This window comes from Pogona vitticeps, chromosome 2, assembly GCF_051106095.1.
Source record: "Pogona vitticeps strain Pit_001003342236 chromosome 2, PviZW2.1, whole genome shotgun sequence".
Lineage (NCBI taxonomy): Eukaryota > Metazoa > Chordata > Lepidosauria > Squamata > Agamidae > Pogona > Pogona vitticeps.
In genome coordinates, this window is record NC_135784.1 from 24,417,161 (window position 1) to 24,432,606 (window position 15,446).

The window sequence follows — 15,446 nt, forward strand, 5'->3', positions numbered from 1 at the left end:
AATCATCACATGGGCCTAGGAGGGGGGGAGCTGGTGCCTTGATTTTGTGATTTTCCTGGAAACTGTGCCCATTCCTCTTGGAGGCTTCGGGGAAGAAAGCCGGGTAGGCCTCCATGAATATTTTGCTAAGAATGTGCTGTTTTTGTTTCAATCATCACATGGGCTAGAGGGGGGGAGCCTGGTGCCTTGATTTTGTGATTTTCCTGGAAACTGTGCCCATTCCTCTTGGAGGCTTCGGGGAAGAAAGCCGGGTAGGCCTCCATGAATATTTTGCCTAAGGAATGTGCTGTTTTTGTTTCAATCATCACATGGGCCTAGAGGGGGGGAGCCTGGTGCCTTGATTTTGTGATTTTCCTGGAAACTGTGCCCATTCCTCTTGGAGGCTTCGGGGAAGAAAGCCGGGTAGGCCTCCATGAATATTTTGCTAAGAATGTGCTGTTTTTGTTTCAATCATCACATGGGCCTAGAGGGGGGGAGCCTGGTGCCTTGATTTTGTGATTTTCCTGGAAACTGTGCCCATTCCTCTTGGAGGCTTCGGGGAAGAAAGCCGGGTAGGCCTCCATGAATATTTTGCTAAGGAATGGTGCTGTTTTTGTTTCAATCATCACATGGGCCTAGAGGGGGGGAGCCTGGTGCCTTGATTTTGTGATTTTCCTGGAAACTGTGCCCATTCCTCTTGGAGGCTTCGGGGAAGAAAGCCGGGTAGGCCTCCATGAATATTTTGCTAAGGAATGTGCTGTTTTTGTTTCAATCATCACATGGGCCTAGAGGGGGGGAGCCTGGTGCCTTGATTTTGTGATTTTCCTGGAAACTGTGCCCATTCCTCTTGGAGGCTTCGGGGAAGAAAGCCGGGTAGGCCTCCATGAATATTTTGCTAAGGAATGTGCTGTTTTTGTTTCAATCATCACATGGGCCTAGAGGGGGGGAGCCTGGTGCCTTGATTTTGTGATTTTCCTGGAAACTGTGCCCATTCCTCTTGGAGGCTTCGGGGAAGAAAGCCGGGTAGGCCTCCATGAATATTTTGCTAAGGAATGTGCTGTTTTTGTTTCAATCATCACATGGGCCTAGAGGGGGGGAGCCTGGTGCCTTGATTTTGTGATTTTCCTGGAAACTGTGCCCATTCCTCTTGGAGGCTTCGGGGGAAGAAAGCCGGGTAGGCCTCCATGAATATTTTGCTAAGGAATGTGCTGTTTTTGTTTCAATCATCACATGGGCCTAGAGGGGGGGAGCCTGGTGCCTTGATTTTGTGATTTTCCTGGAAACTGTGCCCATTCCTCTTGGAGGCTTCGGGGAAGAAAGCCGGGTAGGCCTCCATGAATATTTTGCTAAGGAATGTGCTGTTTTTGTTTCAATCATCACATGGGCCTAGAGGGGGGGAGCCTGGTGCCTTGATTTTGTGATTTTCCTGGAAACTGTGCCCATTCCTCTTGGAGGCTTCGGGGAAGAAAGCCGGGTAGGCCTCCATGAATATTTTGCTAAGGAATGTGCTGTTTTTGTTTCAATCATCACATGGGCCTAGAGGGGGGGAGCCTGGTGCCTTGATTTTGTGATTTTCCTGGAAACTGTGCCCATTCCTCTTGGAGGCTTCGGGGAAGAAAGCCGGGTAGGCCTCCATGAATATTTTGCTAAGGAATGTGCTGTTTTTGTTTCAATCATCACATGGGCCTAGAGGGGGGGAGCCTGGTGCCTTGATTTTGTGATTTTCCTGGAAACTGTGCCCATTCCTCTTGGAGGCTTCGGGGAAGAAAGCCGGGTAGGCCTCCATGAATATTTTGCTAAGGAATGTGCTGTTTTTGTTTCAATCATCACATGGGCCTAGAGGGGGGGAGCCTGGTGCCTTGATTTTGTGATTTTCCTGGAAACTGTGCCCATTCCTCTTGGAGGCTTCGGGGAAGAAAGCCGGGTAGGCCTCCATGAATATTTTGCTAAGGAATGTGCTGTTTTTGTTTCAATCATCACATGGGCCTAGAGGGGGGGGAGCCTGGTGCCTTGATTTTGTGATTTTCCTGGAAAACTGTGCCCATTCCTCTTGGAGGCTTCGGGGAAGAAAGCCGGGTAGGCCTCCATGAATATTTTGCTAAGGAATGTGCTGTTTTTGTTTCAATCATCACATGGGCCTAGAGGGGGGGAGCCTGGTGCCTTGATTTTGTGATTTTCCTGGAAACTGTGCCCATTCCTCTTGGAGGCTTCGGGGAAGAAAGCCGGGTAGGCCTCCATGAATATTTTGCTAAGGAATGTGCTGTTTTTGTTTCAATCATCACATGGGCCTAGAGGGGGGGAGCCTGGTGCCTTGATTTTGTGATTTTCCTGGAAACTGTGCCCATTCCTCTTGGAGGCTTCGGGGAAGAAAGCCGGGTAGGCCTCCATGAATATTTTGCTAAGGAATGTGCTGTTTTTGTTTCAATCATCACATGGGCCTAGAGGGGGGGAGCCTGGTGCCTTGATTTTGTGATTTTCCTGGAAACTGTGCCCATTCCTCTTGGAGGCTTCGGGGAAGAAAGCCGGGTAGGCCTCCATGAATATTTTGCTAAGGAATGTGCTGTTTTTGTTTCAATCATCACATGGGCCTAGAGGGGGGGAGCCTGGTGCCTTGATTTTGTGATGTTCCTGGAAACTGTGCCCATTCCTCTTGGAGGCTTCGGGGAAGAAAGCCGGGTAGGCCTCCATGAATATTTTGCTAAGGAATGTGCTGTTTTTGTTTCAATCATCACATGGGCCTAGAGGGGGGGAGCCTGGTGCCTTGATTTTGTGATTTTCCTGGAAACTGTGCCCATTCCTCTTGGAGGCTTCGGGGAAGAAAGCCGGGTAGGCCTCCATGAATATTTTGCTAAGGAATGTGCTGTTTTTGTTTCAATCATCACATGGGCCTAGAGGGGGGGAGCCTGGTGCCTTGATTTTGTGATTTTCCTGGAAACTGTGCCCATTCCTCTTGGAGGCTTCGGGGAAGAAAGCCGGGTAGGCCTCCATGAATATTTTGCTAAGGAATGTGCTGTTTTTGTTTCAATCATCACATGGGCCTAGAGGGGGGGAGCCTGGTGCCTTGATTTTGTGATTTTCCTGGAAACTGTGCCCATTCCTCTTGGAGGCTTCGGGGAAGAAAGCCGGGTAGGCCTCCATGAATATTTTGCTAAGGAATGTGCTGTTTTTGTTTCAATCATCACATGGGCCTAGAGGGGGGGAGCCTGGTGCCTTGATTTTGTGATTTTCCTGGAAACTGTGCCCATTCCTCTTGGAGGCTTCGGGGAAGAAAGCCGGGTAGGCCTCCATGAATATTTTGCTAAGGAATGTGCTGTTTTTGTTTCAATCATCACATGGGCCTAGAGGGGGGGAGCCTGGTGCCTTGATTTTGTGATTTTCCTGGAAACTGTGCCCATTCCTCTTGGAGGCTTCGGGGAAGAAAGCCGGGTAGGCCTCCATGAATATTTTGCTAAGGAATGTGCTGTTTTTGTTTCAATCATCACATGGGCCTAGAGGGGGGGAGCCTGGTGCCTTGATTTTGTGATTTTCCTGGAAACTGTGCCCATTCCTCTTGGAGGCTTCGGGGAAGAAAGCCGGGTAGGCCTCCATGAATATTTTGCTAAGGAATGTGCTGTTTTTGTTTCAATCATCACATGGGCCTAGAGGGGGGGAGCCTGGTGCCTTGATTTTGTGATTTTCCTGGAAACTGTGCCCATTCCTCTTGGAGGCTTCGGGGAAGAAAGCCGGGTAGGCCTCCATGAATATTTTGCTAAGGAATGTGCTGTTTTTGTTTCAATCATCACATGGGCCTAGAGGGGGGGAGCCTGGTGCCTTGATTTTGTGATTTTCCTGGAAACTGTGCCCATTCCTCTTGGAGGCTTCGGGGAAGAAAGCCGGGTAGGCCTCCATGAATATTTTGCTAAGGAATGTGCTGTTTTTGTTTCAATCATCACATGGGCCTAGAGGGGGGGAGCCTGGTGCCTTGATTTTGTGATTTTCCTGGAAACTGTGCCCATTCCTCTTGGAGGCTTCGGGGAAGAAAGCCGGGTAGGCCTCCATGAATATTTTGCTAAGGAATGTGCTGTTTTTGTTTCAATCATCACATGGGCCTAGAGGGGGGGAGCCTGGTGCCTTGATTTTGTGATTTTCCTGGAAACTGTGCCCATTCCTCTTGGAGGCTTCGGGGAAGAAAGCCGGGTAGGCCTCCATGAATATTTTGCTAAGGAATGTGCTGTTTTTGTTTCAATCATCACATGGGCCTAGAGGGGGGGAGCCTGGTGCCTTGATTTTGTGATTTTCCTGGAAACTGTGCCCATTCCTCTTGGAGGCTTCGGGGAAGAAAGCCGGGTAGGCCTCCATGAATATTTTGCTAAGGAATGTGCTGTTTTTGTTTCAATCATCACATGGGCCTAGAGGGGGGGAGCCTGGTGCCTTGATTTTGTGATTTTCCTGGAAACTGTGCCCATTCCTCTTGGAGGCTTCGGGGAAGAAAGCCGGGTAGGCCTCCATGAATATTTTGCTAAGGAATGTGCTGTTTTTGTTTCAATCATCACATGGGCCTAGAGGGGGGGAGCCTGGTGCCTTGATTTTGTGATTTTCCTGGAAACTGTGCCCATTCCTCTTGGAGGCTTCGGGGAAGAAAGCCGGGTAGGCCTCCATGAATATTTTGCTAAGGAATGTGCTGTTTTTGTTTCAATCATCACATGGGCCTAGAGGGGGGGAGCCTGGTGCCTTGATTTTGTGATTTTCCTGGAAACTGTGCCCATTCCTCTTGGAGGCTTCGGGGAAGAAAGCCGGGTAGGCCTCCATGAATATTTTGCTAAGGAATGTGCTGTTTTTGTTTCAATCATCACATGGGCCTAGAGGGGGGGAGCCTGGTGCCTTGATTTTGTGATTTTCCTGGAAACTGTGCCCATTCCTCTTGGAGGCTTCGGGGAAGAAAGCCGGGTAGGCCTCCATGAATATTTTGCTAAGGAATGTGCTGTTTTTGTTTCAATCATCACATGGGCCTAGAGGGGGGGAGCCTGGTGCCTTGATTTTGTGATTTTCCTGGAAACTGTGCCCATTCCTCTTGGAGGCTTCGGGGAAGAAAGCCGGGTAGGCCTCCATGAATATTTTGCTAAGGAATGTGCTGTTTTTGTTTCAATCATCACATGGGCCTAGAGGGGGGGAGCCTGGTGCCTTGATTTTGTGATTTTCCTGGAAACTGTGCCCATTCCTCTTGGAGGCTTCGGGGAAGAAAGCCGGGTAGGCCTCCATGAATATTTTGCTAAGGAATGTGCTGTTTTTGTTTCAATCATCACATGGGCCTAGAGGGGGGGAGCCTGGTGCCTTGATTTTGTGATTTTCCTGGAAACTGTGCCCATTCCTCTTGGAGGCTTCGGGGAAGAAAGCCGGGTAGGCCTCCATGAATATTTTGCTAAGGAATGTGCTGTTTTTGTTTCAATCATCACATGGGCCTAGAGGGGGGGAGCCTGGTGCCTTGATTTTGTGATTTTCCTGGAAACTGTGCCCATTCCTCTTGGAGGCTTCGGGGAAGAAAGCCGGGTAGGCCTCCATGAATATTTTGCTAAGGAATGTGCTGTTTTTGTTTCAATCATCACATGGGCCTAGAGGGGGGGAGCCTGGTGCCTTGATTTTGTGATTTTCCTGGAAACTGTGCCCATTCCTCTTGGAGGCTTCGGGGAAGAAAGCCGGGTAGGCCTCCATGAATATTTTGCTAAGGAATGTGCTGTTTTTGTTTCAATCATCACATGGGCCTAGAGGGGGGGAGCCTGGTGCCTTGATTTTGTGATTTTCCTGGAAACTGTGCCCATTCCTCTTGGAGGCTTCGGGGAAGAAAGCCGGGTAGGCCTCCATGAATATTTTGCTAAGGAATGTGCTGTTTTTGTTTCAATCATCACATGGGCCTAGAGGGGGGGAGCCTGGTGCCTTGATTTTGTGATTTTCCTGGAAACTGTGCCCATTCCTCTTGGAGGCTTCGGGGAAGAAAGCCGGGTAGGCCTCCATGAATATTTTGCTAAGGAATGTGCTGTTTTTGTTTCAATCATCACATGGGCCTAGAGGGGGGGAGCCTGGTGCCTTGATTTTGTGATTTTCCTGGAAACTGTGCCCATTCCTCTTGGAGGCTTCGGGGAAGAAAGCCGGGTAGGCCTCCATGAATATTTTGCTAAGGAATGTGCTGTTTTTGTTTCAATCATCACATGGGCCTAGAGGGGGGGAGCCTGGTGCCTTGATTTTGTGATTTTCCTGGAAACTGTGCCCATTCCTCTTGGAGGCTTCGGGGAAGAAAGCCGGGTAGGCCTCCATGAATATTTTGCTAAGGAATGTGCTGTTTTTGTTTCAATCATCACATGGGCCTAGAGGGGGGGAGCCTGGTGCCTTGATTTTGTGATTTTCCTGGAAACTGTGCCCATTCCTCTTGGAGGCTTCGGGGAAGAAAGCCGGGTAGGCCTCCATGAATATTTTGCTAAGGAATGTGCTGTTTTTGTTTCAATCATCACATGGGCCTAGAGGGGGGGAGCCTGGTGCCTTGATTTTGTGATTTTCCTGGAAACTGTGCCCATTCCTCTTGGAGGCTTCGGGGAAGAAAGCCGGGTAGGCCTCCATGAATATTTTGCTAAGGAATGTGCTGTTTTTGTTTCAATCATCACATGGGCCTAGAGGGGGGGAGCCTGGTGCCTTGATTTTGTGATTTTCCTGGAAACTGTGCCCATTCCTCTTGGAGGCTTCGGGGAAGAAAGCCGGGTAGGCCTCCATGAATATTTTGCTAAGGAATGTGCTGTTTTTGTTTCAATCATCACATGGGCCTAGAGGGGGGGAGCCTGGTGCCTTGATTTTGTGATTTTCCTGGAAACTGTGCCCATTCCTCTTGGAGGCTTCGGGGAAGAAAGCCGGGTAGGCCTCCATGAATATTTTGCTAAGGAATGTGCTGTTTTTGTTTCAATCATCACATGGGCCTAGAGGGGGGGAGCCTGGTGCCTTGATTTTGTGATTTTCCTGGAAACTGTGCCCATTCCTCTTGGAGGCTTCGGGGAAGAAAGCCGGGTAGGCCTCCATGAATATTTTGCTAAGGAATGTGCTGTTTTTGTTTCAATCATCACATGGGCCTAGAGGGGGGGAGCCTGGTGCCTTGATTTTGTGATTTTCCTGGAAACTGTGCCCATTCCTCTTGGAGGCTTCGGGGAAGAAAGCCGGGTAGGCCTCCATGAATATTTTGCTAAGGAATGTGCTGTTTTTGTTTCAATCATCACATGGGCCTAGAGGGGGGGAGCCTGGTGCCTTGATTTTGTGATTTTCCTGGAAACTGTGCCCATTCCTCTTGGAGGCTTCGGGGAAGAAAGCCGGGTAGGCCTCCATGAATATTTTGCTAAGGAATGTGCTGTTTTTGTTTCAATCATCACATGGGCCTAGAGGGGGGGAGCCTGGTGCCTTGATTTTGTGATTTTCCTGGAAACTGTGCCCATTCCTCTTGGAGGCTTCGGGGAAGAAAGCCGGGTAGGCCTCCATGAATATTTTGCTAAGGAATGTGCTGTTTTTGTTTCAATCATCACATGGGCCTAGAGGGGGGGAGCCTGGTGCCTTGATTTTGTGATTTTCCTGGAAACTGTGCCCATTCCTCTTGGAGGCTTCGGGGAAGAAAGCCGGGTAGGCCTCCATGAATATTTTGCTAAGGAATGTGCTGTTTTTGTTTCAATCATCACATGGGCCTAGAGGGGGGGAGCCTGGTGCCTTGATTTTGTGATTTTCCTGGAAACTGTGCCCATTCCTCTTGGAGGCTTCGGGGAAGAAAGCCGGGTAGGCCTCCATGAATATTTTGCTAAGGAATGTGCTGTTTTTGTTTCAATCATCACATGGGCCTAGAGGGGGGGAGCCTGGTGCCTTGATTTTGTGATTTTCCTGGAAACTGTGCCCATTCCTCTTGGAGGCTTCGGGGAAGAAAGCCGGGTAGGCCTCCATGAATATTTTGCTAAGGAATGTGCTGTTTTTGTTTCAATCATCACATGGGCCTAGAGGGGGGGAGCCTGGTGCCTTGATTTTGTGATTTTCCTGGAAACTGTGCCCATTCCTCTTGGAGGCTTCGGGGAAGAAAGCCGGGTAGGCCTCCATGAATATTTTGCTAAGGAATGTGCTGTTTTTGTTTCAATCATCACATGGGCCTAGAGGGGGGGAGCCTGGTGCCTTGATTTTGTGATTTTCCTGGAAACTGTGCCCATTCCTCTTGGAGGCTTCGGGGAAGAAAGCCGGGTAGGCCTCCATGAATATTTTGCTAAGGAATGTGCTGTTTTTGTTTCAATCATCACATGGGCCTAGAGGGGGGGAGCCTGGTGCCTTGATTTTGTGATTTTCCTGGAAACTGTGCCCATTCCTCTTGGAGGCTTCGGGGAAGAAAGCCGGGTAGGCCTCCATGAATATTTTGCTAAGGAATGTGCTGTTTTTGTTTCAATCATCACATGGGCCTAGAGGGGGGGAGCCTGGTGCCTTGATTTTGTGATTTTCCTGGAAACTGTGCCCATTCCTCTTGGAGGCTTCGGGGAAGAAAGCCGGGTAGGCCTCCATGAATATTTTGCTAAGGAATGTGCTGTTTTTGTTTCAATCATCACATGGGCCTAGAGGGGGGGAGCCTGGTGCCTTGATTTTGTGATTTTCCTGGAAACTGTGCCCATTCCTCTTGGAGGCTTCGGGGAAGAAAGCCGGGTAGGCCTCCATGAATATTTTGCTAAGGAATGTGCTGTTTTTGTTTCAATCATCACATGGGCCTAGAGGGGGGGAGCCTGGTGCCTTGATTTTGTGATTTTCCTGGAAACTGTGCCCATTCCTCTTGGAGGCTTCGGGGAAGAAAGCCGGGTAGGCCTCCATGAATATTTTGCTAAGGAATGTGCTGTTTTTGTTTCAATCATCACATGGGCCTAGAGGGGGGGAGCCTGGTGCCTTGATTTTGTGATTTTCCTGGAAACTGTGCCCATTCCTCTTGGAGGCTTCGGGGAAGAAAGCCGGGTAGGCCTCCATGAATATTTTGCTAAGGAATGTGCTGTTTTTGTTTCAATCATCACATGGGCCTAGAGGGGGGGAGCCTGGTGCCTTGATTTTGTGATTTTCCTGGAAACTGTGCCCATTCCTCTTGGAGGCTTCGGGGAAGAAAGCCGGGTAGGCCTCCATGAATATTTTGCTAAGGAATGTGCTGTTTTTGTTTCAATCATCACATGGGCCTAGAGGGGGGGAGCCTGGTGCCTTGATTTTGTGATTTTCCTGGAAACTGTGCCCATTCCTCTTGGAGGCTTCGGGGAAGAAAGCCGGGTAGGCCTCCATGAATATTTTGCTAAGGAATGTGCTGTTTTTGTTTCAATCATCACATGGGCCTAGAGGGGGGGAGCCTGGTGCCTTGATTTTGTGATTTTCCTGGAAACTGTGCCCATTCCTCTTGGAGGCTTCGGGGAAGAAAGCCGGGTAGGCCTCCATGAATATTTTGCTAAGGAATGTGCTGTTTTTGTTTCAATCATCACATGGGCCTAGAGGGGGGGAGCCTGGTGCCTTGATTTTGTGATTTTCCTGGAAACTGTGCCCATTCCTCTTGGAGGCTTCGGGGAAGAAAGCCGGGTAGGCCTCCATGAATATTTTGCTAAGGAATGTGCTGTTTTTGTTTCAATCATCACATGGGCCTAGAGGGGGGGAGCCTGGTGCCTTGATTTTGTGATTTTCCTGGAAACTGTGCCCATTCCTCTTGGAGGCTTCGGGGAAGAAAGCCGGGTAGGCCTCCATGAATATTTTGCTAAGGAATGTGCTGTTTTTGTTTCAATCATCACATGGGCCTAGAGGGGGGGAGCCTGGTGCCTTGATTTTGTGATTTTCCTGGAAACTGTGCCCATTCCTCTTGGAGGCTTCGGGGAAGAAAGCCGGGTAGGCCTCCATGAATATTTTGCTAAGGAATGTGCTGTTTTTGTTTCAATCATCACATGGGCCTAGAGGGGGGGAGCCTGGTGCCTTGATTTTGTGATTTTCCTGGAAACTGTGCCCATTCCTCTTGGAGGCTTCGGGGAAGAAAGCCGGGTAGGCCTCCATGAATATTTTGCTAAGGAATGTGCTGTTTTTGTTTCAATCATCACATGGGCCTAGAGGGGGGGAGCCTGGTGCCTTGATTTTGTGATTTTCCTGGAAACTGTGCCCATTCCTCTTGGAGGCTTCGGGGAAGAAAGCCGGGTAGGCCTCCATGAATATTTTGCTAAGGAATGTGCTGTTTTTGTTTCAATCATCACATGGGCCTAGAGGGGGGGAGCCTGGTGCCTTGATTTTGTGATTTTCCTGGAAACTGTGCCCATTCCTCTTGGAGGCTTCGGGGAAGAAAGCCGGGTAGGCCTCCATGAATATTTTGCTAAGGAATGTGCTGTTTTTGTTTCAATCATCACATGGGCCTAGAGGGGGGGAGCCTGGTGCCTTGATTTTGTGATTTTCCTGGACCGCGCGCCTAACGGCGCGCGAAATTCTCAAATCCTAATATGGTAAATATGAGTGGCCTGAGGGAGGGCAGAGTTCTTACCTTTAATGGTGTATGAGCAAGAGAGCATGTTTAATGGCGCATGAAACTCTCTAATCCTATTTCTTACCCTAACCTGAGAAATTAGAGAGCCAATCAACATTGCATACTTCCACACTATTAGAGAGCAGGCCGGGTAGGTGGGGCTCGTCAGCCATGGAAGGCAGCCCATCTAGGAGAAGGAAAACTCCGACTTTAAACCTCCACTGCCTTGTGGCTATATCCACTTATGGAAAGGGCTTCAGGAGATAACCTCGAGGAAAAATCCGGAGCCGGAGTCCCGGAGGCACTTTGTGTCATTCTGCCAACTCCTGCGACGTTGCTGGAGCCAGTTGTATTGGCTCTTGCCTTTCCACTGGACCATTTCAGCGACGTGGAGAGGGGGGATTTTCTGCTTGGGTAACAGCCTATCCTCCATATTATTTTACCCAGGCTTCGTGCTCTGGAGAGGACACTCCAGCTTCGCATACAGCGTCGAAACAACACGGGAAGTAGCAGTTACCGGTTATAAGTCTTTGCTCAATTGGCGTAGAGCAGGACGCCAGGGGCTACTTCTGACGGTGGGAGAGGTCATTGCACCTCACTAGGTAGATACCGCCCGCCTTAAGCTGGGCAGCCCCCAGCCAGTAAGGTGCTACCTCGCCACGGTCTGTTAACTTCACGGGGTGCGTGGGGTTTAGGGTCAAACCCGACAAGCAGATCGATAACCGTGCACCATGCAACAATCGTAAGAAAACTTCTGCCCTAAAGCTGGGCACCTGGAATGTACGGACAATGACCCCTGGCTTCCATGACTACGGCTTTCCTAACGACCTGCAAGAAATAGACGATGTGCGCAAGACAGCTGTCATTGACATGGAACTGAGTAGACTGCAGATGGACATTGTTGCCCTCCAAGAGACAAGACTGCCAGACTCGGGATCTGTCAAAGAAAAAGACTTCTCATTCTTCTGGCAGGGAAAACCATCGAATGAGACCAGGGAATATGGTGTTGGCTTTGCAGTCAGAAATACTCTTCTGAGATACATTGTTCCACCTACTGTGGGGAGTGAAAGAATCCTGTCTCTGCAGCTCCACTCATCAGCAGGACCAGTAACCCTCATTAGTGCATATGCACCAACACTGTCATCCACTCCAGAAGTGAAAGACAAATTCTATGATGATCTGGCAGCTACCATCAAAAAAGTCCCTGAAAGAGAGGCACTGTTCATTCTTGGAGACTTTAACGCTAGAGTTGGGGCTGATCACAACTCCTGGCCCACTTGTCTAGGCCGTTTTGGCATCGGAAAGATGAATGAAAATGGCCAGCGCTTGCTGGAGTTTTGCTGCTATTATGGTCTTTGTGTCAGCAACACATTCTTTAACACGAAGCTGCAACACAGAGTTTCCTGGAGACATCCAAGATCAAAGCATTGGCATCAGCTCGATCTAATCCTCACTAGACGTTCCAGCCTTCCTAGTATTACGATCACACGCAGTTACCAGAGTGCTGATTGTGATACTGATCATTCCCTGGTAGGTAGTAGAGTAAAACTGCGAACAAAGAGAGTATATCACACGAAAAAGGAAGGAAGACCACGTATTGACATCAGCAAGACTTGCGATCAAAGAAAAGTGAGGGATTTTGCCCAAGCACTTGAGGAAGCCCTTCCAGGTCCGGCTAATGCAAATGCACCTGAACGATGGGAACACTTCAAGAACACTGTCTATAACACCGCCTTATCCACCTTTGGCAAGAAGACCAAAAAGATGGCTGACTGGTTCGAAGCCCATTCAGAGGAGTTAATGCCAGCCATCGAGGATAAGAGAAGAGCTCTAGCAGCATACAAAGCCTGTCCTAGCAAGTACAACCTGCAAGCTCTTCGAGCTGCTCGCGGCCAAGTGCAACAGGCAGCCAGGAGATGCTCCAACGATTATTGGCTCCAGCTCTGCTCTCAGATACAGTTAGCAGCGGACACAGGTAACATCAAAGGAATGTATGACGGTATCAAGCAAGCCTTAGGTCCAATACAGAAGAAATCTGCTCCCTTGAAGTCTGCTACAGGTGTGCTCATCCAGGACCGAGTACAGCAGATGGAACGCTGGGTACAGCACTACTCCGAGCTATATTCCAGAGAGAATGTAGTAACCGAAGAAGCATTAAATAACATTGAGTGCCTGCCTGTCTTGGAAGAGCTAGACAGCGAACCAACCCTAGCAGAAATAAATGCGGCCTTGGATTCCCTCGCCTCCGGCAAGGCACCTGGAAGGGACAACATCCCTGTTGAAGTGCTGAAATGCTGTAAGGAGATCATCACCACCGAACTGTATGAAGTCTTTCGTCTCTGCTGGAGGGAAGGTGGAGTACCACAGGACATGAAGGATGCAAACATTGTCACATTGTACAAGAACAAAGGAGACAGGGGCGACTGCAATAACTACCGTGGCATCTCTCTTCTTAGCGTGGTAGGGAAGCTGCTTGCCCGCGTTGTGCTGAAGAGGCTCCAGGTGCTTGCAGACAGAGTCTATCCAGAATCACAGTGTGGATTTCGAGCCAATAGATCCACCACTGACATGGTATTCTCCCTCCGACAGCTGCAGGAGAAATGCAGGGAACAACAACAGCCACTCCTTGTGGCCTTCATAGACCTTACAAAAGCATTTGATCTGGTTAGCAGGGACGGCCTTTTTAAAATACTTCCCAAGATTGGTTGTCCACCTCATCTCCTCAACATCATCAGATCTTTCCATCAGGGAATGAAAGGCACTGTAGTTTTCGACGGCTCAACATCAGACCCCTTTGACATTCGAAGCGGAGTGAAACAGGGCTGTGTCCTCGCACCAACACTTTTTGGGATATTTTTTGCTGTCATGCTGAAGCATGCCTTTGGAACTGCAACCGAGGGCGTCTATCTCCGGACTAGATCAGACGGAAAGCTCTTTAATCTTTCTAGATTGAGAGCAAAGACCAAAGTACAACTGAAATGCATGCGGGACTTCCTCTTCGCAGATGATGCAGCCATTGTTGCCCACTCTACCGAAGACCTCCAACAACTCATGAATCGTTTCAGCAAGGCCTGCCAAGACTTTGGACTAACAATCAGCCTGAAGAAAACACAAGTCATGGGCCAGGGGGTGGACTCACCTCCTTCTATTACCATCTCCACAAAAGAATTGGAAGTTGTTCATGACTTTGTGTACCTCGGCTCAACCATCTCTGACACCCTCTCTCTAGATGTCGAGTTGGATAAACGCATTGGCAAAGCAGCCACCATGTTCTCTAGACTCACAAAGAGAGTATGGCTCAATAAGAAGCTGACGACACGTACGAAGATCCAGGTCTATAGAGCATGTGTCCTAAGCACACTCCTGTACTGCAGTGAGTCCTGGACCCTTTGTGCACGGCAGGAGAGGAAGCTGAACACCTTCCATATGCGTTGCCTCCGACGGATTCTTGGTATCACCTGGCAGGACAAAGTTCCAAACAGTGTAGTCCTAGAACGAGCTGGAATTTTCAGCATGAATACATTACTGAAGCAGCGACGTCTACGTTGGCTGGGGCACGTCGTGAGAATGACTGATGGTCGGATTCCAAAGGATCTCCTGTATGGAGAATTAGTGCAGGGAAAGCGCCCCAGAGGGAGACCACAACTGCGATACAAGGACATCTGCAAGCGAGATCTGAAGGCCTTAGGAATAGACCTCAACAGATGGGAAAACCTGACATCTGAGCGTTCAGCCTGGAGGCAGGCACTGCATCACGGCCTCTCCCAATTCGAAGAGACTCTTGCCCAGCAGGCCGAGGCAAAGAGGAAGTCACAAAAGCAGCAAAAGCAGGGAGCCAGACAGGGGACAGATTGGATTTGTCTTCAGTGTGGAAGGGACTGTCACTCTCGAATTGGCCTTCTCAGCCACACTAGACGCTGTTCCAAATTCTCCATACAGAGCACATTACCATAGTCTCTCGAGACTGAAGGATGCCTATGAAGGCACATAAAAACCACTGGCAACAACCCAGAGGTATCACGAACAGGCTCCCCATTCCCTGCCCCCCCACAATGATTTTTACAACCACTCTTGCTACCTTGTAGTCCTGGGCAGCCTCCTCCAGAGGAACCACCTGGTGCTCTCGGTGCTCCTTCGACCATTTACACACCATGCAGATGGGGGCTTCATCATCCTTGCAGAAGAGCTTCAGGGGCTCCCGGTGCTTCCCACAGGCTCCCCCCTTTCTCTCAGTGATCGTTTCCTCTTGAAGACGGAGCTTCCTGGTTAATTCTGCAACGTTGGCCAGCTGCCTGTTGGAGATGAGATGCCTTCGGACTTTTTCTCTGCATTGAGGGCAGGAAACCTCTTCCCCCTCCGACCCCTCCCAGCTGTGGGTCAGGCAGGCTCGGCAGAAGTTGTGCCCACATTCAATGGTGACCGGATCCTTGAAATAGTCCAGGCAGATGGAGCAAGTGGCTTCCTCGCACAGATCCTGAACTGTAGCAGACGCCATCTCTCCTCCCACCAGGAAGTTAATTGCTCAGTTTCGCTTTCCCCGCTTCCAGAAAGTGGGTGTTTTCCTTCCCGTGACTCAGCACGGAATCGTGGGCATGTGAAAAAGACAGAAGTAGGTGGAGCAACAAGCGCACAAAAAAGTGTTTGTAAAGGGAAAGATGGAATGAATTAAAAGGAAGGAAATGTGGTGCGGGCGGAGAGTTTGGTGGAGACTCCCTGGAGTGACAGAAAATGAACAGGGTGGGTGTTGAAACTCAGGCTCTTCTCCTCTGGGCACCTTCTGAGAAGGCAAGAAAGACCCTCTGGAAAAAGACAATAATGCTGGGAAAGGTGGAAGGCAGAAGGAAAAGAGGAAGAACAAACAGAAGGTAGGAAAATTCCCTAAAGGAACCACAGGACTGGGTCTGTGGGAGCTGAGCAGGGCTGTTGAGGACAGGACGTTTTGGAAATCGCTCCTTCAGAGGGTTGCCATTAA

At 49.5% G+C, this 15,446-nt stretch overlaps 1 protein-coding gene across 1 annotated transcript in view; it reads right to left on the reverse strand.

Moving 5' to 3' along the window:
• Nucleotides 1-14,969, reverse strand: part of LOC140704056 (zinc finger protein RFP) — a 38,073-nt gene extending 23,104 nt beyond the window's left edge. Inside the window, exon 1 of the mRNA XM_072988732.2 lies at nt 14,553-14,969. Coding sequence (XP_072844833.2) covers nt 14,553-14,969 — 417 coding nt within the window. The remainder of the gene's footprint in view (nt 1-14,552) is intronic.
• Nucleotides 14,970-15,446: the final 477 nt, after the last annotated feature.